Source organism: Oncorhynchus kisutch, unplaced genomic scaffold (assembly GCF_002021735.2).
Source record: "Oncorhynchus kisutch isolate 150728-3 unplaced genomic scaffold, Okis_V2 Okis01b-Okis20b_hom, whole genome shotgun sequence".
Taxonomy (NCBI): domain Eukaryota; kingdom Metazoa; phylum Chordata; class Actinopteri; order Salmoniformes; family Salmonidae; genus Oncorhynchus; species Oncorhynchus kisutch.
The window spans coordinates 2,899,325-2,925,141 of NW_022261978.1; the positions used below are offsets into that span (position 1 = coordinate 2,899,325).

Genomic DNA, 25,817 nt, shown 5'->3' on the forward strand with positions numbered 1-25,817 from the left:
TTAGCTTGCTAGCACATTCAAACAATAAACGTGTGAGCTACCAGATTTTCTTGTCAAACTGTCGACAGAGTAGCTAGCATATGCTAAATCACAGTCTGGAAACCAGGTAAGGGCATTTCACCTTTCAGACAAGTCTCATGGCCAGGAATCAGATTTATGTGATTTCAAAATGTGGCTTGAAATATCTGATTCCATGTCCTTTTTGTCTGTGCAGACTGCAGGGGAAAAAAATCTGATTTGACTCAGCTATATACATAATTTTTTGTATTTGAGTCAAACTTCAAACTGCCACTCTGGCATTGCAGTTGGGTTGGGCATAAAACTAGAAAACAATTATTTGACAGGTATATAAAATCCGTTCTTCGTTTCGGGCAATATGACATGCGTTGCCTTTGACATGATTAAGGTAACTACTGTGCAGGTACATGACAGCAATAGCATTTGACATGTCAAAGATATTTAATTTGGGGCTTTCTGCAGAGACCAAAGCGAATCGGATGACGATCTGATTTCCGGTCCGTTTTGTTGTTACTTGCAAAACAGTACTTGGTTATGATTTGAGCAAGATACATTGATCCCAGATCTGCGTTTACCGGCAACCTCCGTGTGCTGGCGACCACGTGTCTGTGCGCTGACCAATGGCAACGCTCCTAGCTATAGCTGAACGAAGCCATGTGAGGATCTGTAAAATGGCGGCGCAGTGGCGTGGAAAAGATGAGCTTATAATCACCGGCAACACGGAATTTCTGACCGCAAACACATTCAATGAGGTACGGCTTTGATACCACATTTTTCTGCATACATGTGGACAAATAAAAATGACTTGTACCACTTTTCTTTGGCCTTTTTCATACACGAAAAATGGCAAACCAGCACGCGGTGCCTACACGTGGATGTGAACGGCTAGTAGTAGCTAACATTAGCTTCGAATCGCATGGCGGCATGGGAAAATAACTGCTGGTGACACAAGTAGCTAACTATGTTGTCTCCCTTATTTCACGATTTAGTTCGGCATAAAATAATCTTATTGGCTTTCTGCAAAGTAATACCTGTCTAAGTTGCCGTGACGGTAAGTTGAATGTGCTATAATTCAATAGGGAGTCAGCAAAGTTTCTTCTCTACTCGGAAAAAGCGATGCTCTGTCTGCTGCTAACGTTCATAGTTGCTGGACTCGCACACCTTCTAAAGACTGGTCGTGTTGGGTATCCGGAAGCTGGCAACAATGAATTGTCGGTTGGCGTCAACAAAAAGCAAATGATACAACAAAAAGCAAATGATACGATTAAATTGTTGAGTTTATTCTTTCGAATATTCTGCATTCACGTGGCTGCCGATATGGATATTTAGCAAAGTACTGGAACGAACACACTCACTGTCCCATACATAGCAGACAGGGACACATTACTTTTGTAATGTTGGAACTGGTACGGTCCAAGTGTTGGCATGCTACCTATGTCAACCATGGGCTCATACAAAAGTACACCCAATTCCGCTAAAATGCACCCTTATATTATATAATTGCATTTCAATTGCCTTTGCGTACCACCCATTTCAGTAAACATCCTCCATATATCCTTCACACATGTCAACACTGGTCTCACACCCAGGGCCTTGTTTTGTTGAACAAACTATAGCCGCTTTACTCTTGTGGCAAACATGAATGATAAACAGCGTTGTAGCTAGTGTGATTGTATAGGCCTAACATTGACGTTAATAGGAGTGTCAGGCACCTAGTAGCCAACAATGGCCTATTATTTCAACACTGTACACCTCTACTACTGTACTATCCCGCTCAATTAAAATAAATTATGTTTCCTGAGAGGTAATGAGGGATTAGTACATAGAGGCCCTATGGGTTCTGGTCCAAAGTAGTGTACTATATAAGGAGTAGGGTGCCATTTGGAATGGGCTCAATAATAATAATTAACGTTAAGCCACACTTTTCTGTTTTCCCCTTTCTGCACATTTTACAATGCTCCCATTGTTACTGTTCACTGTCTGCTCTCATCTCCCACACACGTATTGGTTGGGTGACGCTGAGAAGAGAACACTGACTGGGAACTCTCCCAAATGGCACCCTACTCCCTATAGTGCACTACTTTTCACCAGAGACCTATGGGCCTTGGTCAAAAGTAGTGCACTGCACTTCATATGTAATAGGATGCCATATGGGATTCAGCTTGTTGACTATCACGTTTCTCAAGAAAGCTCCATTTGGATCTATAAGCCCTGGTCATAAGTAGTGCACTGCATTTGGGAATAGGGTGTCTTTTGGGACGTAGCCCCATAATCATATTATAGACAGTGTCCCAGCAACAACCACCACCCCACCCAGGGAGGGGCCCGTTGTTGTCAAGGAGTGAGAGTGCAGACTAGTGTGCTATGGGCTAACTGTCACTTTCTATGACAAGACAACGCATGTCCTTATGAAGCGAGACACTTTGTGCTGCTGTTTTTCCACCTCGTTGGATAAATCAAACTGAAGTGTGGGAATGACTGTCTAAACATTTCCCTCCCCTGCCCCCGTCTCAGGGCTCTGCTCTTCAACAGTCTGAAAACATGGCATGCACACACACTCATTCTGATGGGAGGAGGAAGCATACAAACGCAGCCTCAACAAACACTATTGACTAGCAGCTTGTTTTATTGTATTCAGACTGCCCTTTATGTTCCTCAAGTGTCTTTTAGGAGAAATGTGTTAACTTTCTCAATCTTTCCTTAATTCCCCCCGTCCTTCCTCTTTGCCACTTTCTGTAAATACCTTAAAGAAGAAGGTCAGAAGGGAGGGACTTTGGACCCTCTCCTCCAATGGGAAAGAGACGAGGAGATGGGATGCGGGGAATCACAAAAATACTTATGATCGAGCAACTGTTTCTGTAGGCTGCGTTTACACAATTCAGATATTTTTGCTTTGCTCTTTTGACCAATCAGATCTTTTCCCCAATAATTGGGCAGCCTATTTGCCTGACTCGTGATTGAACTTGTTCTCCCTTTCTGATCTTGTTACTTGTTACAGGCTGTCCTGGGTAAAGGGGAAGTCAGTGATCTGGAAATGGACACTCATTCCTGCCTGGACCCTTCCATCCTGGCTATGTTTGAAGACTCCGCCGTAGCTGCAGAGGTCAGCATCAGGACACAATGTTGGCCAACATTCAGATATACTGGGGCGTATTCATTATGCTGATTCTGTTGTAAAACGTTTCTTAAAAGAAGGCAAATGAAACAGGGAGGGAACTTACTGAATTTGACAATAGAAACTCAAATTTTGTTGTTTGCTACATTTTGGGTCTTAAACGGCTTCTGCAATGAATACGCCCCTGATGTAGACCCTGTTCCCACCCGAGACAGGTTCTACATCAGTTGTTCCCAAACTTCAGGTCGGGACCCAATCTGGGGTCCCCTGAGAAAATGTGTGATCTTATCAAACAAATTAAGATTTTTTGGGATCTTGTAATGTGTATAGAGTACAACCTTTTAGTGTCGACTCAGGGCCTTTTACACTATTAGAATGCCCTTTCGTGTCATTATTATTGGTTGGGACAGCCTGCGGGGCCTAAAGTGGAGGAAATATCGACACACAGCGTTAACTAGGGAATATCATGTTTCCAAGTGGGGTCCCCTGCATTTTCTAGCGTCAATTTGGAGTCAGAAAAACTCCTGGTTTACATGAACTTGTCCAATTAGAAACACTCTGCCTGTTCCTGTCCAATTAGAAACACTCTGCCTGTTCCTGTCCAATTAGAAACACTCTGCCTGTTCCTGTCCAATTAGAAACACTCTGCCTGTTCCTGTCCAATTAGAAACACTCTGCCTGTTCCTGTCCAATTAGAAACACTCTGCCTGTTCCTGTCCAATTAGAAATACTCTGCCTGTTCCTGTCCAATTAGAAACACTCTGCCTGTTCCTGTCCAATTAGAAACACTCTGCCTGTTCCTGTCCAATTAGAAACACTCTGCCTGTTCCTGTCCAATTAGAAACACTCTGCCTGTTCCTGTCCAATTAGAAACACTCTGCCTGTTCCTGTCCAATTAGAAACACTCTGCCTGTTCCTCTGCAACTATTGTTTCCCGTCACAGAAATGAGAGATGCCATTTGTACTATTTTTAATTAATTCAATTTATTTCATTTGTTTTTTTAGACTAGGAGCAGACTGGATGAGGAGAGTGAGTCCACGTTGTTGACAGCTCTAACAGAGATCCTGGACAGTGTTGACGATGAGACCCTGTCTCCCTTTGACACCCTGCCTGACACTGGGCTCTTCTCTGACCAGAGGCTACGGGACAACTCCCCGGTGGGTAAAAACCAAGTGTGGGTCTGTGTGTGTGATTCAGAATTAATTGAGAATTAAGAGTAACCAGCAGTCCTGCTCTGAGACACTGTGTGAAAACAGTCCCAGCTGTTCTTGGTAACCAGCGGTCCTGCTCTGAGACGCTGTGTGAAAACAGTCCCAGGTGTTCTTGGTAACCAGCGGTCCTGCTCTGAGACACTGTGAAAACAGTCCCAGGTGTTCTTGGTAACCAGCGGTCCTGCTCTGAGACACTGTGTGAAAACAGTCCCAGGTGTACTTGGTAACCAGCGGTCCTGCTCTGAGACACTGTGTGAAAACAGTCCCAGGTGTTCTTGGTAACCAGCGGTCCTGCTCTGAGACACTGTGTGAAAACAGTCCCAGGTGTTCTTGGTAACCAGCGGTCCTGCTCTGAGACGCTGTGTGAAAACAGTCCCAGGTGTTCTTGGTAACCAGCGGTCCTGCTCTGAGACGCTGTGTGAAAACAGTCCCAGGTGTTCTTGGTAACCAGCGGTCCTGCTCTGAGACACTGTGTGAAAACAGTCCCAGGTGTTCTTGGTAACCAGCGGTCCTGCTCTGAGACGCTGTGTGAAAACAGTCCCAGGTGTTCTTGGTAACCAGCAGTCCTGCTCTGAGACCCTGTGTGAAAACAGTCCCAGGTGTTCTTGGTAACCAGCGGTCCTGCTCTGAGACACTGTGTGAAAACAGTCCCAGGTGTTCTTGGTAACCAGCAGTCCTGCTCTGAGACGCTGTGTGAAAACAGTCCCAGGTGTTCTTGGTAACCAGCGGTCCTGCTCTGAGACGCTGTGTGAAAACAGTCCCAGGTGTTCTTGGTAACCAGCAGTCCTGCTCTGAGACACTGTGTGAAAACAGTCCCAGGTGTTCTTGGTAACCAGCGGTCCTGCTCTGAGATGCTGTGTGAAAACAGTCCCAGGTGTTCTTGGTAACCAGCGGTCCTGCTCTGAGACACTGTGTGAAAACAGTCCCAGGTGTTCTTGGTAACCAGCAGTCCTGCTCTGAGACGCTGTGTGAAAACAGTCCCAGGTGTTCTTGGTAACCAGTGGTCCTGCTCTGAGACGCTGTGTGAAAACAGTCCCAGGTGTTCTTGGTAACCAGCGGTCCTGCTCTGAGACACTGTGTGAAAACAGTCCCAGGTGTTCTTGGTAACCAGCGGTCCTGCTCTGAGACACTGTGTGAAAACAGTCCCAGGTGTTCTTGGTAACCAGCGGTCCTGCTCTGAGACACTGTGTGAAAACAGTCCCAGGTGTTCTTGGTAACCAGCAGTCCTGCTCTGAGACGCTGTGTGAAAACAGTCCCAGGTGTTCTTGGTAACCAGCGGTCCTGCTCTGAGACACTGTGTGAAAACAGTCCCAGGTGTTCTTGGTAACCAGCGGTCCTGCTCTGAGACACTGTGTGAAAACAGTCCCAGGTGTTCTTGGTAACCAGCGGTCCTGCTCTGAGACGCTGTGTGAAAACAGTCCCAGGTGTTCTTGGTAACCAGTGGTCCTGCTCTGAGACGCTGTGTGAAAACAGTCCCAGGTGTTCTTGGTAACCAGCAGTCCTGCTCTGAGACGCTGTGTGAAAACAGTCCCAGGTGTTCTTAGGTTGATGAGAATCAGGGGTACCGCTTATATTTTGGTTGTATCTGTAAGTCATGCTGAAAAGGGTGTGTCTGTGGCAGAACAATGTGATTGTTGTTTTGTAATTACTGTATTTCTCCTGTTTGGTGTGTTTCTCCAGTTGAGGCGGCTGCTGAGTTTAACACGGCCTCCACCTGATAAAGAAGCACTCTTCCGTTCCATAAAGACCCCCTCTTCATCTTCATCCCCCTCTTCCTCTGTTGGAAAGGTAGAAACCTCATCCCTTTCTGTTTTATGGAAGTGTGTGTGTCAGATTAGGATTAGCCGTACTACTACTGGTAATCCCACCCGTTAATCTAGGTTTACAGAGGTAATTTCAATGATAAAAGAACCACTAGAAGAGTGCTCTCCAACCATGTTCCTGGAGAGACGCCCTCCTGTAGGTTCTCTCCAACCCTGTTCCTGGAGAGACGCCCTCCTGTAGGTTCTCTCCAACCCTGTTCCTGGAGAGACGCCCTCCTGTAGGTTTTTTCTCCAACCCTGTTCCTGGAAGCTACCCTTCTGTAGGTTTTCTCTCCAACCCTGTTCCTGGAGAGCTACCCTCCTGTAGGTTTTCACTCCAACCCTGTGTGTAACTATCCTGGGGTGTATTTATTACGTATTGCAACAGAAACCGTTTACTGTTTAAGAAGCAAACATAATGAAATGGGGAGGGTCCTACTTGAATTTGTCCAATAGAAACTCGATTTGATCGCAAAACGTTTTTCCGTTTGGAGTAAACTGTTTCTGTTGCAGAACAGTCATTTAGCTGTGGCGCTTTTTTCCATCACCGAGCAAATTTCAGGTCTGCTGACCGCAAACTGGAACAACTTCCGACGCGCGTTTATTGTGACCACTGAGGCTGTACCAGCTTTAAGTTAGTTAGTAGACTACTGTGGCTATTTGATCATCATGTAGGCCTACCAGAGTAGCCTACCATTTAAAAACAAGGGAGACAAATGCCTCCCATAACATTTTAACATGGAAATAGCTGTTCAATCATTCAGCCTACAGTAGCAGCCAATGTGTGGTGTTCAATATAAGCCTACATTCCATGAGACTTTTGGGGGAAAAAACATGTAGGGCTTGACATGAACCTGTTTATCCACTTGTTCGTCAGACAAGGAGGTGACTGAAAAATGTTGTTTGATGCAAGAAACCACTTTACAAAATAAAATGGATAATTATTCCGATACCGTTATTACAGAGAATCAAGACATTATGCTTCCCTCTGCCTATTGGATACTTAGTTTATTCAAGGCCATCTCAAAATACAACACTGCCCCTTTAAGACATGCAAATGCTCTTTACTTGACTGGCTTTTCAAAGATGTTTAGAAATACACCACTGTCCCTTTAAGACATGCAAATGCTCTTTACTTGACTGGCTTTTCAAAGATGTTTAGAAATACAACACTGTCCCTTTAAGACATGCAAATGCTCTTTACTTGACTGGCTTTTCAAAGATGTTTAGAAATACAACACTGTCCCTTTAAGACATGCAAATGCTCTTTACTTGACTGGCTTTTCAAAGATGTTTAGAAATACAACACTGTCCCTTTAAGACATGCAAATGCTCTTTACTTGACTGGCTTTTCAAAGATGTTTAGAAATACAACACTGTCCCTTTAAGACATGCAAATGCTCTTTACTTGACTGGCTTTTCAAAGATGTTTAGAAATACAAACGTTTTGTGCTCTTCTAGGAAGCAACCACTGCCCCCATTGTTAACTACAAATTATCTATAACTGGGCTAATAACTCACTAACTAGCAAAGAATATGAACAAATGTGCACAAGTGGCTACATGCAGCTCTCGTTTTGATCTCAAAACAAGCGCATGCTGTCCAGTGGCCATATATGATCCATATATGGCAATGGCTATTTTCATATAGGCCTTCTGTGGCTCTGATTGGTTATGGTGTACTGGTCTGTGTAAGGGTGCATGTTAATGCAATAGAATCCTACTCCGATGCGTTCTGCCTACAACAACATCTCTTGCACAGTTAGTTTTGCATACTAAGTCCTTGGTAGTTCCTTTTGTTTCTGTATGTTGCATTGAAGGTGACTAACATTGAGTTGATTCGATCCCAATTCCCACAGTAGAGCGAAATGTTGATAGTGTTAACGGGGTAAACTCTAGAAAGTCGAGCGAAGTTCAATCTCGTGCTTCTCTGCGCGGGATGATAGTTCATCTGCGTGGCAGTCCGAGGCGAGCTGTGCTACCGCTCACCTTAGAGGGACCATTGGCAGTCACGTTAAAAAACAAAACTATTTCTGTCGAGGCGCACTTTGAAGATGCTGGAACAGTCAACATTTTACTTTTCCTCTGCAAACAAAGCGAGTTATGAATAGAAACATCTGTCAACCCCATTGTAGAATTGTTTATCTATTTCTGTGCGAGATAAATATTCCTCTGGAGGTTATGAGTACCGTAGGACGAGCCCTGCACTGGAGTAACTTGTTTGATTTCAAATAAGAAAAACGTTTAAAGTTTTACATTAGTTTTAATGTACTAAATAAAATGCCTATCATAATGAATTTGACATACATTTGTATGGGATTGGGTTGTGTCATAGTTTGGAAATTATATACAAAAAATATTAGTGTACTACACTATATGAGATTGAGTTTGTCATGAAAAATAATATAGAGAATGATATCTTTATTAAAAATGGAGCAATAGCGAGCGAGATTATGAGCATAGCGGGAGTAACAGTCTTGACGTCGTTCTTCCTTCCAGGTTGAGACGGTCATTCCAGACAGACCCTGGAAGACTAGGCTAACTCCCAGAGCCCAGGGCTCTTCCACATCCACACAGAGGAGCGATGGAGAGGAGGAGGAGGAGCGCGGCAAGGTCCACATTCACAGCCCGCCTCAGGGCTTCAATCTGACCAATCAGGACTCGGGAGAACTCTCCCTCGACCGATCAGAAGTGAGAGCGCTGAACTCTGTAGAGAAGGACCATGGCTACTCCTCTACAGTGTCCCTGGTGGACCTGGTGAAACTCATGCACCCCTACTGCCTGAGGGTGTGCCTGGATGAGGAGGGGAAGAACTGGGTCGGCACATCCAGGCAGGAGGCCTCCTCCCTGGGGGAACGGAGCGCGGACCAGAGTGTACCCCTGGAGGGCGAGGTGTGGAGATATACGAAGCCTGGTTCGGAAGAGAGCGACGAGGAAATTGATGTGGACGGATCAGATGACGAGTGTCCCTCGGTAGGAGGAATGAAAGATGAGAAAGAGGGGGATGGAGAACAGGGAAGTAAAGGTGAAGAAGTGAAGCAACTAAAAAGTCTACTTGTGAAGTGGGACGGGCCCAAAGAAGGCCAGAAGACCAAGAACAAAAAAAGAGTGAGCTTCGGACCTGTCCTGGTGACATCCTACGAGCTACCGGCAGCAGACGAACCTGACTTAAACGTGCTCCCGGACTTGAGCGAGCTCACCAGCCAAATCCCCATTTTTGACTTCAACACCAAAACAAGAACCATTTCCCTCACAACAACCTCTCCAGAGTCTTCAGCAGCATCTTCAAAGGACAACCAGCATCAGGTTGTAACTGACTTGTCTGAAAGGACTGAAGAGAAGTCGTCATCGGAGCCTCCACCACAGCGAGGCGAGTCCAAGCCCAGACCGGCCCTCAGTCTCCAGCAGTACCGCCTGCTGCGCCAGCAAAGACTACCCCTGGTGGGGAAACCTGAGAATTACACCACCAAATGGCCCTCTCTACCTGAAACCCCCACAGAGTTGCCTCCTATACCCTATTTACAAGGACCTAAATATAACATGTGGGGACCAACGACCACACATCCTACACATCATTACATAGGAAGTAAAACAGGGGGTGATGTCAGTGGATTCAAGCCTATATCTAAGACTAGGACGAAGATTGTCTCTCCTGCTTGTCCCAGTAAACCTGGTAAAGGTATTGGCATCAATGGATCAAGGCCTGTAAGAAGTGGGACTAAGACTCCTCCTACCAGCTCAGCTTTAAAGCCCAAACACAACTCAATGGAAGCTAAATCTGCGAATGATGTTGGTGTATTAAAGCCTATTTGGACTGACACCATCTCTCCTGCTAGTCCCTTACCAAGTCCCAACCTGAACTCCAGCTCAGTGGCGGGTCTGGGCCAGAACAGGACTAGCCCAGAAAAGAGTGCTGTTGCGGTCAGTAGCGACCCCCCAAACCCTGTCCTGGTCCCACTACCAGGAAGCCGTCCATCTTTGGCTGGATTTGATAGGAGCCGTGGGACCAACCAGGAGAAGCAGGAGCAGGAACAATCTCTACCTCTTTCCACCACCCAGGAGTCTCCGGCTCCCAAGCCCAAAATGGTGTTCTGCAACCGGGATCCAAGCCTGAAGAGCACCAGTCTCCTCCTTGAGATCCAGCGGAGGTTCTCCACCAAACAACCATCGCGGAAATTACTTCACACCCAAAACACTGCAGAGACCACGAAACAAGGGGATCAGCCTCGCTCTCTCAGCCCAAGGAAAGGGATCGAGACGGTACCAGAAGGGTCCAAGTTTTCCCCAAGTGCACCAGTAATGGCAAGTCCATCGTCCAGCCCCTCAGTCCATCCACCCACCCATGCTGTTGCTCCTTACCCAGAGATGGAGAGGGCAAAGCGGGTAGCCCTTGGTAACCTCCCCCATGTCCAACTGTCCACCTCTCCAGAGAGTAACACCTGCATACCGACCCCCACCTGCGGCACAGGTAAGCCAGATGAGCCATAACACACACATAAACAATATATTTTGTTGTAGGCTGAAGTTGACTGATTTTGGGTCAGTTTAGTATTTTACTTACTACAGGTTAAGGTTAGGTTTGGGGGAGTGGACTCTGATCCTAGATCTGTACCTAGGGGAAACTACACCCTGAGTATATATTTCTTCAGATAAAGCTAATTAAGCTATAGCTAAAATAATATAATTTTTTATTTAGTTAGAGCTGGTGTGAAATTAACAAAAATTTATAATTTGTGATTACTTTGATATCCTGTGTCAAATTCTTTCTAAGACCCATTCAGAAAGAGATTGTTGTCTCCATGTTCAGCTGAAGGAGTCAAAGCTTTACACATATTTGATGAGGCCTAGTGGTTAGAGACAGGTAGCCTAGTGGTTAGAGACAGGTAGCCTAGTGGTTAGAGACAGGCGGCCTAGTGGTTAGAGGCAGGCGGCCTAGTGGTTAGAGGCAGGCGGCCTAGTGGTTAGAGGCAGGCGGCCTAGTGGTTAGAGGCAGGCGGCGGCCTAGTGGTTAGAGGCAGGCGGCGGCCTAGTGGTTAGAGGCAGGCGGCGGCCTAGTGGTTAGAGGCAGGCGGCGGCCTAGTGGTTAGAGGCAGGCGGCGGCCTAGTGGTTAGAGGCAGGCGGCGGCCTAGTGGTTAGAGGCAGGCGGCGGCCTAGTGGTTAGAGGCAGGCGGCGGCCTAGTGGTTAGAGGCAGGCGGCGGCCTAGTGGTTAGAGGCAGGCGGCGGCCTAGTGGTTAGAGGCAGGCGGCGGCCTAGTGGTTAGAGGCAGGCGGCGGCCTAGTGGTTAGAGGCAGGCGGCGGCCTAGTGGTTAGAGGCAGGCGGCGGCCTAGTGGTTAGAGGCAGGCGGCGGCCTAGTGGTTAGAGGCAGGCGGCGGCCTAGTGGTTAGAGGCAGGCGGCGGCCTAGTGGTTAGAGGCAGGCGGCGGCCTAGTGGTTAGAGGCAGGCGGCGGCCTAGTGGTTAGAGGCAGGCGGCGGCCTAGTGGTTAGAGGCAGGCGGCGGCCTAGTGGTTAGAGTGTTGGACTAGTAACCGAAAGGTTGCAAGTTCAAATCCCCAAGCTGACGAGGTACAAATCTGTCGTTCTGCCCCTGAACAAGGCAATTAACCCACTGTTCCTAGGCCGTCATTGAAAATAAGAATTTGTTCTTAACTGACTTGCCAAGTTAAATAAAGGTACAAAAAAAAAGTTGACGACTGCTTTTCAGAAAGTGTTTATCTTGTATACATTTTGTAAGGGGTGGGGCAGTCCCACTCATATTTTTCCGATAGGAAAGATGGAGAGGAAAGAGTTGCTGAAATAGCAGGGTTCTGGACTGGAACCCATGCTGCTGAAATAGCAGGGGTCTGGACTGGAACCCATGCTGCTGAAATAGCATGGGTCTGGACTGGAACCCATGCTGCTGAAATAGCATGGGTCTGGACTGGAACCCATGCTGCTGAAATAGCATGGGTCTGGACTGGAACCCATGCTGCTGAAATAGCATGGGTCTGGACTGGAACCCATGCTGCTGAAATAGCAGGGTTCTAGACTGGAACCCATTCTGCTGAAATAGCAGGGTTCTAGACTGGAACCTATGCTGCTGAAATAGCAGGGTTCTGGACTGGAACCCATGCTGCTGAAATAGCAGGGGTCTGGACTGGAACCCATGCTGCTGAAATAGCAGGGTTCTAGACTGGAACCCATGCTGCTGTGGTGTTCTGGAGGAAGCAGCTTAGAACACTAGACCAGAAGAAAGTTCACCTCGACGAACTGCTACTGTCCCTGCATTCAGAAACTGATTTCTCTTGGTCGCGTTGCAGGAATCCAAGCCACAGATCTGACCAGCCTTCTGGAGCGGTTTGAGGAAACACAAGGTGAGTGAGGGATCAGTGGGGTTTCATTAACTCTCTCCCTTTCTTCTTCCAGCTATACTACGTCCCATCCATTCTGGGATTTGCATTAAGATGTATTGATTTGGTTGATGCATACATCCCAGCTACCCCTGTCCTTGTCATCGTACAGTCACATAGTCCATCTGTAAATAGCCCATCCAATCTACCTACCTCGTCCCCATATTGTTTTTATTTACTTTGCTGCTCTTTTGCAGACCAGTATCACTACTTATACCATCATCTGCTCATCATCATCTGCTCATCTATCACGCCAGTATCACTACTTATACACCATCATCTGCTCATCTATCACACCAGTATCACTACTTACACACCATCATCTGCTCATCATCATCTGCTCATCTATCACGCCAGTGTTAATCTGATAAATTGAAATTACTTTTCTACTATGGCATATTTATTGCCTTACCTCCTCATGCCATTTGCACACACTGTATATAGATTATTTTTAACCTATTGTGTTGACTGTACGCTTGTTTATTCCATGTGTAACTCTGTGTTGTTTCTGTCGCACTGATTTACTTTATCTTGGCCAGGTCGCAGTTGTAAATGAGAACTTGTTCTCAACAAACTTACCTGGTTAAATAAAGGTGAAATTTAAAAAAAATCTTGAACATGGTGATGGAAAAAGGCACAACAGATCCTAAATCAGCCCTCCTACTCTAAGATTGAACCCCTGATCTTGCCTCCCCCATGTCTGTGTCTCTTCCCACAGCCAAAGAGGAGACTGAGAGTGAACCTGAAGGCAGTCCAGATAGGAGCCCTGTTAGAGATGAAGAGCTGAGCAACACTGAAGGTGAGTTAAAGGAAGGACTCAGCCTGGAGACTTGCACCCTATTACCTCCTTAGTGCACTACTTTTGACCAGACCATATATGGGCACTGGTCAAAAGTAGTGCACTATAAAGGGAATGGTGCGCCATTTGGGATGAAACTGTTCTTCGACTTAATTTCAAGTTTAGTCCGCACAGTTGCTCAGAGGACTTTGCTGTGGTTATTCTCATGCTTTGGAACAGAACTTCAGTTCATCATCTGATTTGTTGCTTTCTTTCCAGGGATGCTGACACTGCTGGGTGCCTATCTCCTCAGCACCCAAGATAAACTCTGTCTTCCAGCACCCACTGGCTTTCCAGAACTTGTCAACACACTCAAACCCCACAGAACTCCGGGACCCCTCAGAACTCCGGGACCCCTCAGAACTCCGGGACCCCTCAGAACTCCGGAGCCCCTCAGAACTCCGGGACCCCTCAGAACTCCGGAACCCCTCAGAATTCCGGAACCCCTCAGAACTCCGGAGCCCCTCAGAACCTCGGAGCCCCTCAGAACTCCGGGACCCCTCAGAACTCCGAGACCCCTCAGAACTCTGGAACGTTGCGATACTCAGGAACCTCTCAGCACCCAGAATGTTCTCAGCACTCAGGAACAGGTCCCTGCACAGCCGCGCTGGAAACCTCTTACCCCTGTCGCACCTCAGAGGAAGCAACCGGCGACCCCCAAACCTCTCCCTCACAAGGCCATCCAAATCATCGACCCCCGTCCTCTACCACCCAAAAAGGCCCACCCCCTCCCCCCAAAGCCCCCTGTCACCCCCCCTGAGTTCCAGACACCAGTATCTGTCTCCTCGGACCACGACTACTGCCTATCTCAGGATCAACCAGGGAGTAATACTACTATGTTATGCAGCAAAAGACAAACCATACTCCCCGACCACCAACCAATTCCCAACCCCTCCTCAGTGCCCGGCACACAGAACTCTGGGAAATATTTGCGCCAGCAGCAGCCAGTGGACTCCAGGTCTGTTCCAGAGACACAACTTCCCTCAGACTCTGCTCCACCATCTACAGAGAGCTCCCCCTCTAGGACGGACGCCATTACTGCAGGGGAGACACAGGAAGAGAGAACCAGCCCCTGCATCCCCTCCCCTCCTTCACCCAGTCCCCCTGCCAGAGGTAGGAGGTCGTCCCGGCGCTATCGGACAAGGTCTTCATGCTCGGACTCTAGCTCTAGGTCCCCTTCTTCATCGTCATCTTCCTCATCCTCGTCCTCCTCCTCTCGATCCAGGTCTCGCTCTCCACCCCGAAAGAGGTAGGTTCAAATTCTGTGTGGTGACTGTTATTGCTCTTGAATTAAAACCTGTTGAAGATCTTGGTTCCCAACTGGGAACCAGCCCTCCCACCATCAGCTGGAATGTGGCGCATGGAACGCAAAAAATATTCTTACAAATATTTAACCTCCACACATTAACAAGTCCAATAGCTCAAATGAAAGATAAACAACTTGTTTATCCTGCCAGCAAGTCAGATTTCTACATAGCACATATTTATGTCAAACCACCACCGAAGACACACCGAAGACACAGCTAATTTCCATAGCCAAATTGAACAAAATATGCAATCACCAAACGCAGGATTAAAAGAAAAATAATTCACTAACCTTTTGAAATCTTCATCAGATTACAGTAATATAACATGTTACACAGTACATTTATGTTTTTTTCAATAATATGCTATATATATCCATAAATCTCTGTTTACAGAGACATTGTTCAAAAAATGCTACTCAAATGTCCGGAGAAATGACGATAGCTCCGGCAGATGCCGTCAGCTAACAAGGAATACACATCATAAACTTAGACTAAATATGCATGTTCTACATATATATAGAAAGATACACTTCTTCTAAATGCAATCGCTGTGTTACATTTATTTTTAACGTTACAGATTTCGTTCACTAGGCTATAATATGAGACGGCGCTCAGGAATTAGCATTATGGCTCCTCTATCTTGGAGTCCACAGAAACCCAAATTTAACACATAAATATTCCCTTACCTTTGCTGTTCTTCCATCAGAAGACCTGGAAGGGTTTATACTTATCAAAAACAGCTTTAGTTTTGAAGTGTCTTTCGGTTATCAAACACGACATATTTCGGTTGAAATGCAGCCAAAAAGTCAAGTGGGTGCGCACCAAAACGTCGAAATTACATATTATATGTCGACTAAACTTGTCAAACTATGTTCAGAACACAGCGTTAGCATGTTATATAGCTTCACAGCAATTCTGAGGACGAACAGAAACACACGCATCGTTTAATCAATCTTGGAAGAAAGACATCACCGGAGCAGAACGCGCATGAGAGTAACCTGTTTTCTCGCGTGACCGAAAGGTTTCGGCCGGCCAAAACTCTCGTGAGCGTGCGATTCTCACAATGAGAAGCCCCATTGAAAGCAGACATCGCGCTGAAGACATAGAAACGGTTCCCAGGACTGTAGGTGCTTGGGAAGGGTGGGGGCGATGACGTCAAAGTTGGGCCAACTTTTATGATGACAAGAGAGAGTTTGGGAGAATTAGTGCCCTGAGAGTTCTGCTTTACATACAGACATAATTTAAACGGTTTTAGAAGCTTTAGAGTGTTTTCTATTCAATAATAATTATTATATGCATATATTAGCAATTTTTGACAGATTTATTTTCTGTTTACTATGGGCACGCCATCCCCCCAAAGGGGGCAGCAATCAGCCCTATCTTTAACAGGTTTTAAAGTTGGGGAGAGAGGAGGGGGGGCCATGTTAGTGGGTGTGGCCATGTTAGTGGGTGTGGCCAATGGTAAGGTACTTTTTTTTCAGTTTTAAATCCAATTTCTTCCAATTCTACACGTTTTGCCATGAGGCTGACAGAAAAAAATATCCGTTTTAATTTTTTTTAGCAGTTTTACACATTTCGCCAAAGCATAAATACACGTTATGAGCCACCAATCAATGACATGAGAGGTTTTGAACTTCTCCCTGACTGTGTACTTTTTATTTTGGTGATTGTTAGTTCTAAAAGATGATCTTCAAGATAAATGGCTCCACTATATCTTCTACATACTTTACATCTGGTTTTAGTCATTAAGTTTTACACTCAACTTTTACCCCCCAAAATGTATTTTCTCTTGCTTTAACCCACGTCCTCCTTCCTCTTTTTCCAACCCCTCTACCTCCCACCTCCCCATCCCTCTCCCACCTCCCCATCCCTCTCCCACCTCCTATCCCTCTCCCTCCTCCCCATCCCTCTCCCACCTCCCCATCCCTCTCCCACCTCCCCATCCCTCTCCCACCTCCTATCCTCTCCCTCCTCCCCATCCCTCTCCCACTCCCATCTCTCCCACCTCCCCATCCCTCTCCCACCTCCTATCCCTCTCCCTCCTCCCATCCCTCTCCCACCTCCCCATCCCTCTCCCACCTCCCATCCCTCTCCACTCCCTCCATCCCCCTCCATCCTCACACCCCTCCCCCTCCCTCTCCCCCCTCCCCATCCCCTCTCCCATCCTCCCCATCCTCTCCCCTCTCCCACCTCCCATCCCTCCTCCCACCGTCCCCTCACCTCCATCTCCCCCCTCCCTCCTCCCTCATCCCCTCCCTCCCCATCCCTCTCCCCTCCTTCCCCTCCCCCTCCCCTCCTCCCCATCCTCTCCCTCCCATCCTTCTCCCTCCCCATCCTTCTCCTCCCCATCCTTCTCCTCCCCATCCTCTCCCTCCTCCCCATCCTCTCCCTCTCCCTCTCTCCCTCTCCCTCCCCCCCCCCCCCATCCCTCTCCCCCTTCTCCTCCTCCCCATCCCTCTCCCTCTCCTCCCCATCCCTTCTCCCTCCCCCATCCCTCCTCCCCTCCCCATCCCTCATCCCTCTCCCTCCTCCCCATCCCTCATCCCTCTCCCTCCTCCCCATCCCTCATCCCTCTCCCTCCTCCCCATCCCTCTCCCTCCTCCCCATCCTTCTCCTCCTCCCCACCCCTCTCCCTCTCCTCCCCATCCTTCTCCTCCTCCCCATCCTTCTCCTCCTCCCCATCCCTCATCCCTCTCCCTCCTCCCCATCCCTCATCCCTCTCCCTCCTCCCCATCCCTCATCCCTCTCCCTCCTCCCCATCCCTCATCCCTCTCCCTCCTCCCCATCCCTCTCCCTCCTCCCCATCCTTCTCCTCCTCCCCACCCCTCTCCCTCTCCTCCCCATCCTTCTCCTCCTCCCCATCCTTCTCCTCCTCCCCATCCCTCTCCCTCTCCTCCCCATCCCTCTCCCTCCTCCCCATCCCTCTCCCTCCTCCCCATCCCTCTCCCTCCTCCCCATCCTTCTCCTCCTCCCCACCCCTCTCCCTCTCCTCCCCATCCCTCTCCCTCCTCCCCATCCCTCCTCCCCATCCCTCTCCCTCCCTCCTCCCCATCCCTCTCCCTCCTCCCCATCCCTCTCCCTCCTCCCATCCCTCTCCCTCCTCCCCATCCTCTCCTCCTCCCCATCCTTCTCCTCCCCATCCCTCTCCCTCTCCTCCCCATCCCTCCTCCCCATCCCTCTCCCTCATCCCCATCCCTCTCCCTCCTCCCCATCCTTCCCCTCCTCCCCATCCCTCTCCTCCCCATCCTTCTCCTCCTCCCTCTCCCTCTCCTCCCCATCCTTCTCCTCCTCCCTCTCCCTCTCCTCCCCATCCTTCTCCTCCCTCTCCCTCTCCTCCCCATCCTTCTCCTCCCTCTCCCTCTCCTCCCCCATCCCTCCTCCCCATCCCTCTCCCTCTCCTCCCCATCCCTCTCCCTCCTCCCCATCCTTCTCCCTCCTCCCCATCCCTCTCCCTCTCCTCCCCATCCCTCTCCCTCTCCTCCCCATCCCTCTCCCTCTCCTCCCCATCCCTCTCCCTCCCTCTCCCTCTCCTCCCCATCCCTCTCCCTCCTCCCCATCCCTCTCCCTCTCCTCCCATCCCTCTCCCTCTCCTCCCCATCCCTCTCCCTCCTCCCATCCCTCTCCCTCCTCCCCATCCCTCTCCCTCCTCCCCATCCCTCTCCCTCCTCCCCATCCCTCTCCCCTCCTCCCCATCCCTCTCCCTCCTCCCCATCCCTCTCCCTCTCCTCCCCATCCCTCTCCCTCCTCCCCATCCCTCTCCCTCTCCTCCCTCCCCATCCCTCTCCCTCTCCTCCCCATCCCTCTCCCTCCTCCCCATCCCTCTCCCTCCTCCCCATCCCTCTCCCTCTCCTCCCCATCCCTCTCCCTCCTCCCCATCCCTCTCCCTCTCCTCCCCATCCCTCTCCCTCCTCCCCATCCCTCTCCCTCCTCCCCATCCCTCTCCCTCCTCCCCATCCCTCCTCCCCATCCCTCTCCCTCCTCCCCATCCCTCTCCCTCCAACCCATCCCTCTCCCTCTCCTCCCCATCCCTCTCCCTCTCCTCCCCATCCCTCTCCCTCCTCCCCATCCCTCTCCCTCCTCCCCATCCCTCTCCCTCCTCCCCATCCCTCTCCCTCCTCTCCCTCCTCCCCCATCCCTCTCCTCCCCATCCCTCTCCCTCCTCCCCATCCTTCTCCTCCTCCCCATCCTTCTCCTCCTCCCTTTCCCTCCTCCCCATCCTTCTCCTCCTCCCCATCCCTCTCCCTCTCCTCCCCATCCCTCCTCCCCTCCCCATCCCTCATCCCCTCCTCATCCCTCTCCCTCCCCATACTCTCCTTCCCATCCCTCTCCCTCTCCACCCGATCCCTCTCCACCACATCCCTCTCTCACTTCTCCCCCACCAGGTTCTGTCCCAGGCGTTCTGAAAGCAGCTCCTCCTCCTCGTCCTCTTGCTCCAGCTCCGTCTCCCGTTCCCCAGTTCCCTGTCGGTACCGCCTCCCCTACCCACAGTCCTGGAACCGCTCTCGGTCCACATCAAAGTCCTGGACTCAGTCTGGTTCCAGATCTCGGTCCAGATCCCCCACCACACTGGCCTACAGCAGGGCCCAGAGGTGGAGGGACTGCTACAGGTCAGTGATGGCATTAATACATTTCTTAAATAACTTTTTGTTAAACTATTTTGTAAATGTTTTTAGGGTTGTGTATTATTAAAGGAGTTCTGAATGATTGTATTAGACTCTGATTAAACTATAGCCACACGGGTCTTCTGTAGTCCATCTCACCTTGCTGCCTCCTCTCCCCTGTCCCAACCTTCAGCTCCAACAACATCAGGGACTCCAGGAAACGAAAGAGACAACAAGATATGAGGAATCAAAAACTAAAAGCCATAGTGAGTACTGTGTAGTACATTACAAACCGTGGTACACCTTGTGTTTTTGCTGTTAACATTTTAGAAATATATTTTTTTATACTTTTTAAGATGTTTAAGATGTAAGTGTGACATTACTTCCTGATTTGATTTGGAGACCAAATTGCCACCAACTGTCCTCTTCGGTTCCCACCAGATGGCCAAGCTGCAAATTGAAGATTGGCTATATCATAAACATTTATGGAAACCAAAATGAGCTTTTTGGTCATCGATTTAGGTCAGGAATAAGGTTAGCAGTGTGGTCAGGGTTAACGTTGGATGAGTTGCGGTGAAACTGCCACGTCCGTCTGAGATTATTACAATAACAAAGAGGTTTCAAACAACAAGCACTTTTATTCCCTGACATCATTGTATGTGTGATAAAACAGCTACAATGTATTTCAATTAGACTTCTCTAAAACCATAACAGATGGTCCTGGGCGAGACCTGTGAGGTGAGGGCCTATGGCAGCGTTTCCCCTTTCGCAGAGCTCAGCTTTAATGTTTGGGTTTGAGAAGATCATTTGTATAAATCTGCAGGACTTGTGATAGTGACACCCCTTGGTGCGTTGTTTTGTGTGGCCAGGACGAGCGCAGGGTGGTGTACGTGGGCCGCATCCAGAGGACCATGATGCACGCGGAGCTGAGAGAACGCTTCTCTCTGTTTGGAGAGGTGGAGGAATGCACCCTGCACTTTAGAGACAGGGGGTGAGTCTCTCTGCATCAAAAGAGATGGTCAAACATTGTTAGCATCAGTGTCTTTAAACTCTTTTTTCCCTCTAGACTTTCTGTCCTCTTTCCCCCTCTGTCCCCCTCACCTCTCCCCCTCTGTCCCCCTCACCTCTCTCTTTCTCTCTCTGTCTCCCTCACCTCTCTCTTTCTCTCCCTCACCTCTCTCTTTCTCTCTCTCTGTCTCCCTCACCTCTCTCTGTCTCCCTCACCTCTCTCTTTGTCTCTCTCTGTCTCTCACCTCTCTCTTTCTCTCTCTCCTCTCTCTTTCTCTCTCTGTCTCCCTCACCTCTCTCTTTCTCTCTCTGTCTCCCTCACCTCTCTCTTTCTCTCTCTGTCTCCCTCACCTCTCTCTTTCTCTCTCTGTCTCCCTCACCTCTCTCTTTCTCTCTCTCTGTCTCCCTCACCTCTCTCTTTCTCTCTCTCTGTCTCCCTCACCTCTCTCTGTCTCCCTCACCTCTCTCTCTCCCTCACCTCTCTCTTTCTCTCTCTCTCTCCCTCACCTCTGTCCCCCTCACCTCTCCCTCTGTCTCCCTCCTCTCTCTTTCTCTCTCTCTGTCCCCCTCACCTCTCTCTCTCTCGGCCCCCTTAGATATAATCATACTTCATTTTATTTATTGAAGACTTATTTCATACTTCATTTTATTTATTGAAGACTTATTTCATCAGGTAACTTACCTTTGTCCATATCAGGTGGTTAGGAAATAACCATTTCTTAACCTGTGTTCTGTTTCCATAGCGACCACTACGGCTTTGTGACGTTCTACAACATGAAAGATGCGTTCGCAGCCATCGAGAACGGTTACAAGCTGAGGAGACCTGACGAGCTGCCCTTTGACCTCTGCTTCGGGGGCAGGCGTCAGTTCTGCAAATCTACGTACGCCGACCTAGGTGAGAACCTTTAAGGGTGGTCCCAAATGGGAAAGGGAGATACCTACTCAGTTGTTCAACTGAAATGTCTTCCACCTTTAACCCAACCCCTCTGACTCAGAGAGGTACGGGGGCCTTAATCGACATCCACGTATTCGGGCGCCTGGAGAACAGTGGGTTAACTGCCTTGCTCAGTGGCAGAACAACAGATTTGACCCAGCAACCTTTCGGTTACTGGCCCAATGTTCCTAACCACTAGGCTACCTGCCACACAATGGCGCCCTATGTTCCTAACCACTAGGCTACCTGCCACACAATGGCGCCCTATGTTCCTAACCACTAGGCTACCTGCCACACAATGGCGCCCTATGTTCCTAACCACTAGGCTACCTGCCACACAATGGCGCCCAACGTTCCTAACCACTAGGCTACCTGCCACACAATGGCGCCCTATGTTCCTAACCACTAGGCTACCTGCCACACAATGGCGCCCTATGTTCCTAACCACTAGGCTACCTGCCACACAATGGCGCCCTATGTTCCTAACCACTAGGCTACCTGCCACACAATGGCGCCCTATGTTCCTAACCACTAGGCTACCTGCCACACAATGGTGCCCAACGTTCCTAACCACTAGGCTACCTGCCACACAATGGCGCCCTATGTTCCTAACCACTAGGCTACCTGCCACACAATGGCGCCCAACGTTCCTAACCACTAGGCTACCTGCCACACAATGGCGCCCTATGTTCCTAACCACTAGGCTACCTGCCACACAATGGCGCCCAACGTTCCTAACCACTAGGCTACCTGCCACACAATGGCGCCCTATGTTCCTAACCACTAGGCTACCTGCCACACAATGGCGCCCTATGTTCCTAACCACTAGGCTACCTGACACACAATGGCGCCCTATGTTCCTAACCACTAGGCTACCTGCCACACAATGGCGCCCTATGTTCCTAACCACTAGGCTACCTGCCACACAATGGCGCCCTATGTTCCTAACCACTAGGCTACCTGCCACACAATGGCGCCCTATGTTCCTAACCACTAGGCTACCTGCCACACAATGGCGCCCTATGTTCCTAACCACTAGGCTACCTGCCACACAATGGCGCCCAACGTTCCTAACCACTAGGCTACCTGCCACACAATGGCGCCCTATGTTCCTAACCACTAGGCTACCTGCCACACAATGGCGCCCTATGTTCCTAACCACTAGGCTACCTGCCACACAATGGCGCCCTATGTTCCTAACCACTAGGCTACCTGCCACACAATGGCGCCCAACGTTCCTAACCACTAGGCTACCTGCCACACAATGGCGCCCTATGTTCCTAACCACTAGGCTACCTGCCACACAATGTCGCCCTATGTTTATTAAGAATGTGTATCGGCCTCTCGAACGAAGGCTTTCCCCTTTTGGGAAATAGATGACATGAGTTTATTAAGTCACATGCCCAGGGTCGCAGATGTAATTGCAGGGTAAACCGGTTGAAATCATAGCATATTGGTAACTGAACTGGTTTGTTTCACCAGATTGTAATCGGGAAGAGGAGGAACCCACTCCAGCGAAAAGGGAAGAGGAGGAGCTGGACTTTGACACTCTATTGAAGCAGGCACAGAAAGGCTTGAAGCGGTAGCAGAGTCCTGGAGGAAGAGAGGGAGCCAAGAAAGGAATGATGGAGACAAGGTCCCAAATGTCACCCTATTCCCTATAGAGGGTACTAACCTTAGGGTTCTGGTCCCAAAGCAGTGCCCTCTATAGAAGGGAACAGGGGTGTTATTTGGAACTGAGCCAACAAGTTAGCAAGACTTACCTCAGAGCTATACACATACTTTAACATGTTTAAATATTGTTTTAACTTGTATTGGTTCACTGTTATCAACTCATTTGATTTACTGTGAAAGCACAACTTTGTTGATGCAGTAAAAATATTTTTAAAGGAAAAAGAATCATAGGAAAATGATTATAATATTGTAAAGTAGTTTTTTATGAAGGCTCTTTAAATATCTTTGTCTGCACTAATATTGCACTTGCACGCTTTGCTTTACTCTTGTCTGTTACAATGTTTAACAAGTTGAGATTCCCTTAGTCATTTTATTCCCAATTATAAACATGTTCTTTATGAATGAATAAAGACTATTATTGTGTCACCCTGAACTAGTGTCCATCCCATTGCCCCGACTGGATGGATCCATGGACTGACAGATGAAGGAATATCTCAAACTCTACACTGTCAGTCTTCTTAAAGTGGAAATGAGTTGCTTTAGTAAACAGCCAACCTTTTGGCTTTGAAGCTCACAATGTAGAAAATAATTAACCTGCAAACACTATACATTTCCAAAACTACATTGACTTTGAAAAGGATGGTACAGGGTAATCATACGCAAGACTAGTTTAAGATGAAGATGAATGAAGTTAAAGTAGACTTGTGAACTAATGCCAGCTTTTTTATTTGACACGTTGATAAGATGGAGAGCGGACCCTTTAAAGGAAATTGTACACTGTCTCTTTAAGCACGCACCAACCAGTAGCCCTATGTCGATCCACGCGCATGGTTAACTAAAACAATATTTTCTTCATTTTTAATTATGATTCGTCCTATGATTGGCATTACACTGTCTAATTGTGTAATACAACTTGTATCGCTTTATTTGGCGAGCTACTGAGTCTGCGCACTAGAGAGCAATAAGGAACTCAACTATCATTCTAATAAAATCCCATGCAGAGCTACGTGGTTGACACAAACACAGCTAGGCCATTTTGAGTGATCGATTGTCATTGAGTAACTTTACCTATAGCTCGATGTGCTACTAAAGGCTTCATCTAACGCCAGATCAAATCATCTCCGGGACAGGTACACAAATCGAAACTACCTAGAACTTGGAGAAAACCATGCCGAAGCCGAGCGCTTCCAAGGCGACAGGGAAGACCTGCAGGTTCATCAGTGGTGTGGTGGAAGGTGAGAGTTCTACTCGTCATCACGTCAAATGGTCTACCTACTGTAAGATGTCAATCAAATAGCGTGCTGTAGGAAAGGCCTACAAATAGTGTCTGTTTTGATTCAATGTAGTTACATTACGCCACATATTTCAGTGCATGTGTCAGATTATAATATGGTATATTTTTATATACACCATATTAAACTCAGCAGAAAAAAAAGAAACGTCCTCTCACTGTCAACTGCGTTTATTTTCTAATTCTAGGAGGGCATTTTAGTTCTATTAAGACATTGTAATTGTATAAAGACATTAAAATTCCATGAGGACATTCTAGTTCTATGAAGACTTGCATTATCTGAGTACATTTTAGTTCTATGAGTACATTCTAGTTCTATGAGTACATTCTAGTTCTATGAGTACATTCTAGTTCTATGAGGAAATTGTAAACGCAGCAAAGAAAGAAACGTCCTCTCTGTCAACTGTGTTTATTTTCAGCAAACTAAACGTGTAAATATTTGTATGAACATAAGGTTCAACAACTGAGACATAAACTGAACAAGTTCCACAGACATGTGACTAACAGAAATGGAATAATGTGTCCCTGAACAAAGAGGGGGTCAAAATCAAAAGTAACAGTCAGTATCTGGTGTGGCCACTAGCTGCATTAAATACTGCAGTGCATCTCCTCCTCATGGGCTGCACCAGATTTTCCGGTTCTTGCTGTGAGATGTTACCCCACTCTTCCACCAAGGCACCTGCAAGTTCCCGGATATTTCTGGGGGGAATGGCCCTAGCCCTCACCCTCCGATCCAACAGGTCCCAGACGTGCTCAATGGGATTGCGATCTGGGCTCTTCGCTGGCCATGGCAGAACACTGACATTCCTGTCTTTCAGTAAATCACGCACAGAACGAGCAGAATGGCTGGTGGCATTGTCATGCTGGAGGGTCATGTCAGGATGAGCCTGCAGGAAGGGTACCACATGAGGGAGGAGGATGTCTTCCCTATCATGCACAGCGTTGAGATTGCCTGCAATGACAACAAGCTCAGTTTGATGATGCTGTGACACACCGCCCCAGACCATGACGGACCCTCCACATCCAAATCGATCCCGCTCCAGAGTACAGGCCTCGGTGTAATGCTCATTCCTTCAACAATAAACGCAAATCCGACCATCACATCTGGTGAGACAAAACCGCAACTCGTCAGTGAAGAGCACTTTGAGCCAGTCCTGTCTGGTCCAGCGACGGTGGGTTTGTGCCCATAGGCGACGTTGTTGCCGGTGATGTCTGGTGAGGAACTGCCTTACAACAGGCCTACAAGCCCTCAGTCCAGCCTCTCTCAGCCTATTGAGGACAGTCTGAGCACTGATGGAGGGATTGTGCGTTCCTGGTGTAACTTGGGCAGTTGTTGTTGCCATCCTGTACCTGTGCAGCAGGTGTGATGTTCGGATGTACCGATCCTGTGCAGGTGTTGTTACACGTGGTCTGCCACTGCGAGGATGATCAGCTGCCAATCCTGTCTCACTGGCCACATCTGCAGTCCTCATGCCTCCTTGCAGCATGCCTAAGGCATGTTCACGCAGGTGAGCAGGGACCCTGGGCATCTTTCTTTTGGTGTTTTTCAGAGTCAGTAGAAAGGACTCTTTAGTGTCCTAAGTTTTCATAACTGTGACCTTAATTGCCTACCGTCTATAAGCTGTTAGT

The 25,817-nt window shown here is 48.3% G+C and overlaps 1 protein-coding gene across 6 annotated transcripts in view; it reads left to right on the forward strand.

Moving 5' to 3' along the window:
• ogal (O-GlcNAcase like) overlaps positions 1-25,817 on the forward strand; it is a 40,870-nt gene continuing 15,053 nt past the window's right edge. For 2 of the 6 annotated variants that reach the window (XM_031811680.1, XM_031811682.1), the window contains exons 1-6: positions 14,423-14,622; positions 19,063-19,287; positions 19,475-19,547; positions 20,151-20,272; positions 21,033-21,184; positions 22,706-24,132. In XM_031811680.1, the coding sequence (XP_031667540.1) occupies positions 24,066-24,132 (67 nt within the window). In that variant the 5' untranslated portion in view covers positions 14,423-14,622; positions 19,063-19,287; positions 19,475-19,547; ... (1 more) ...; positions 21,033-21,184; positions 22,706-24,065. Of the gene's footprint in view, positions 107-555; positions 771-954; positions 1,070-3,016; positions 3,122-4,138; positions 4,292-6,025; positions 6,134-8,645; positions 10,615-12,445; positions 12,500-13,253; positions 13,335-13,592; positions 14,623-19,062; positions 19,288-19,474; positions 19,548-20,150; positions 20,273-21,032; positions 21,185-22,705; positions 24,133-25,817 lie in introns of those variants that run through there. The other 4 variants (XM_031811678.1, XM_031811676.1, XM_031811679.1 and 1 more) reach the window with 4 other exon arrangements.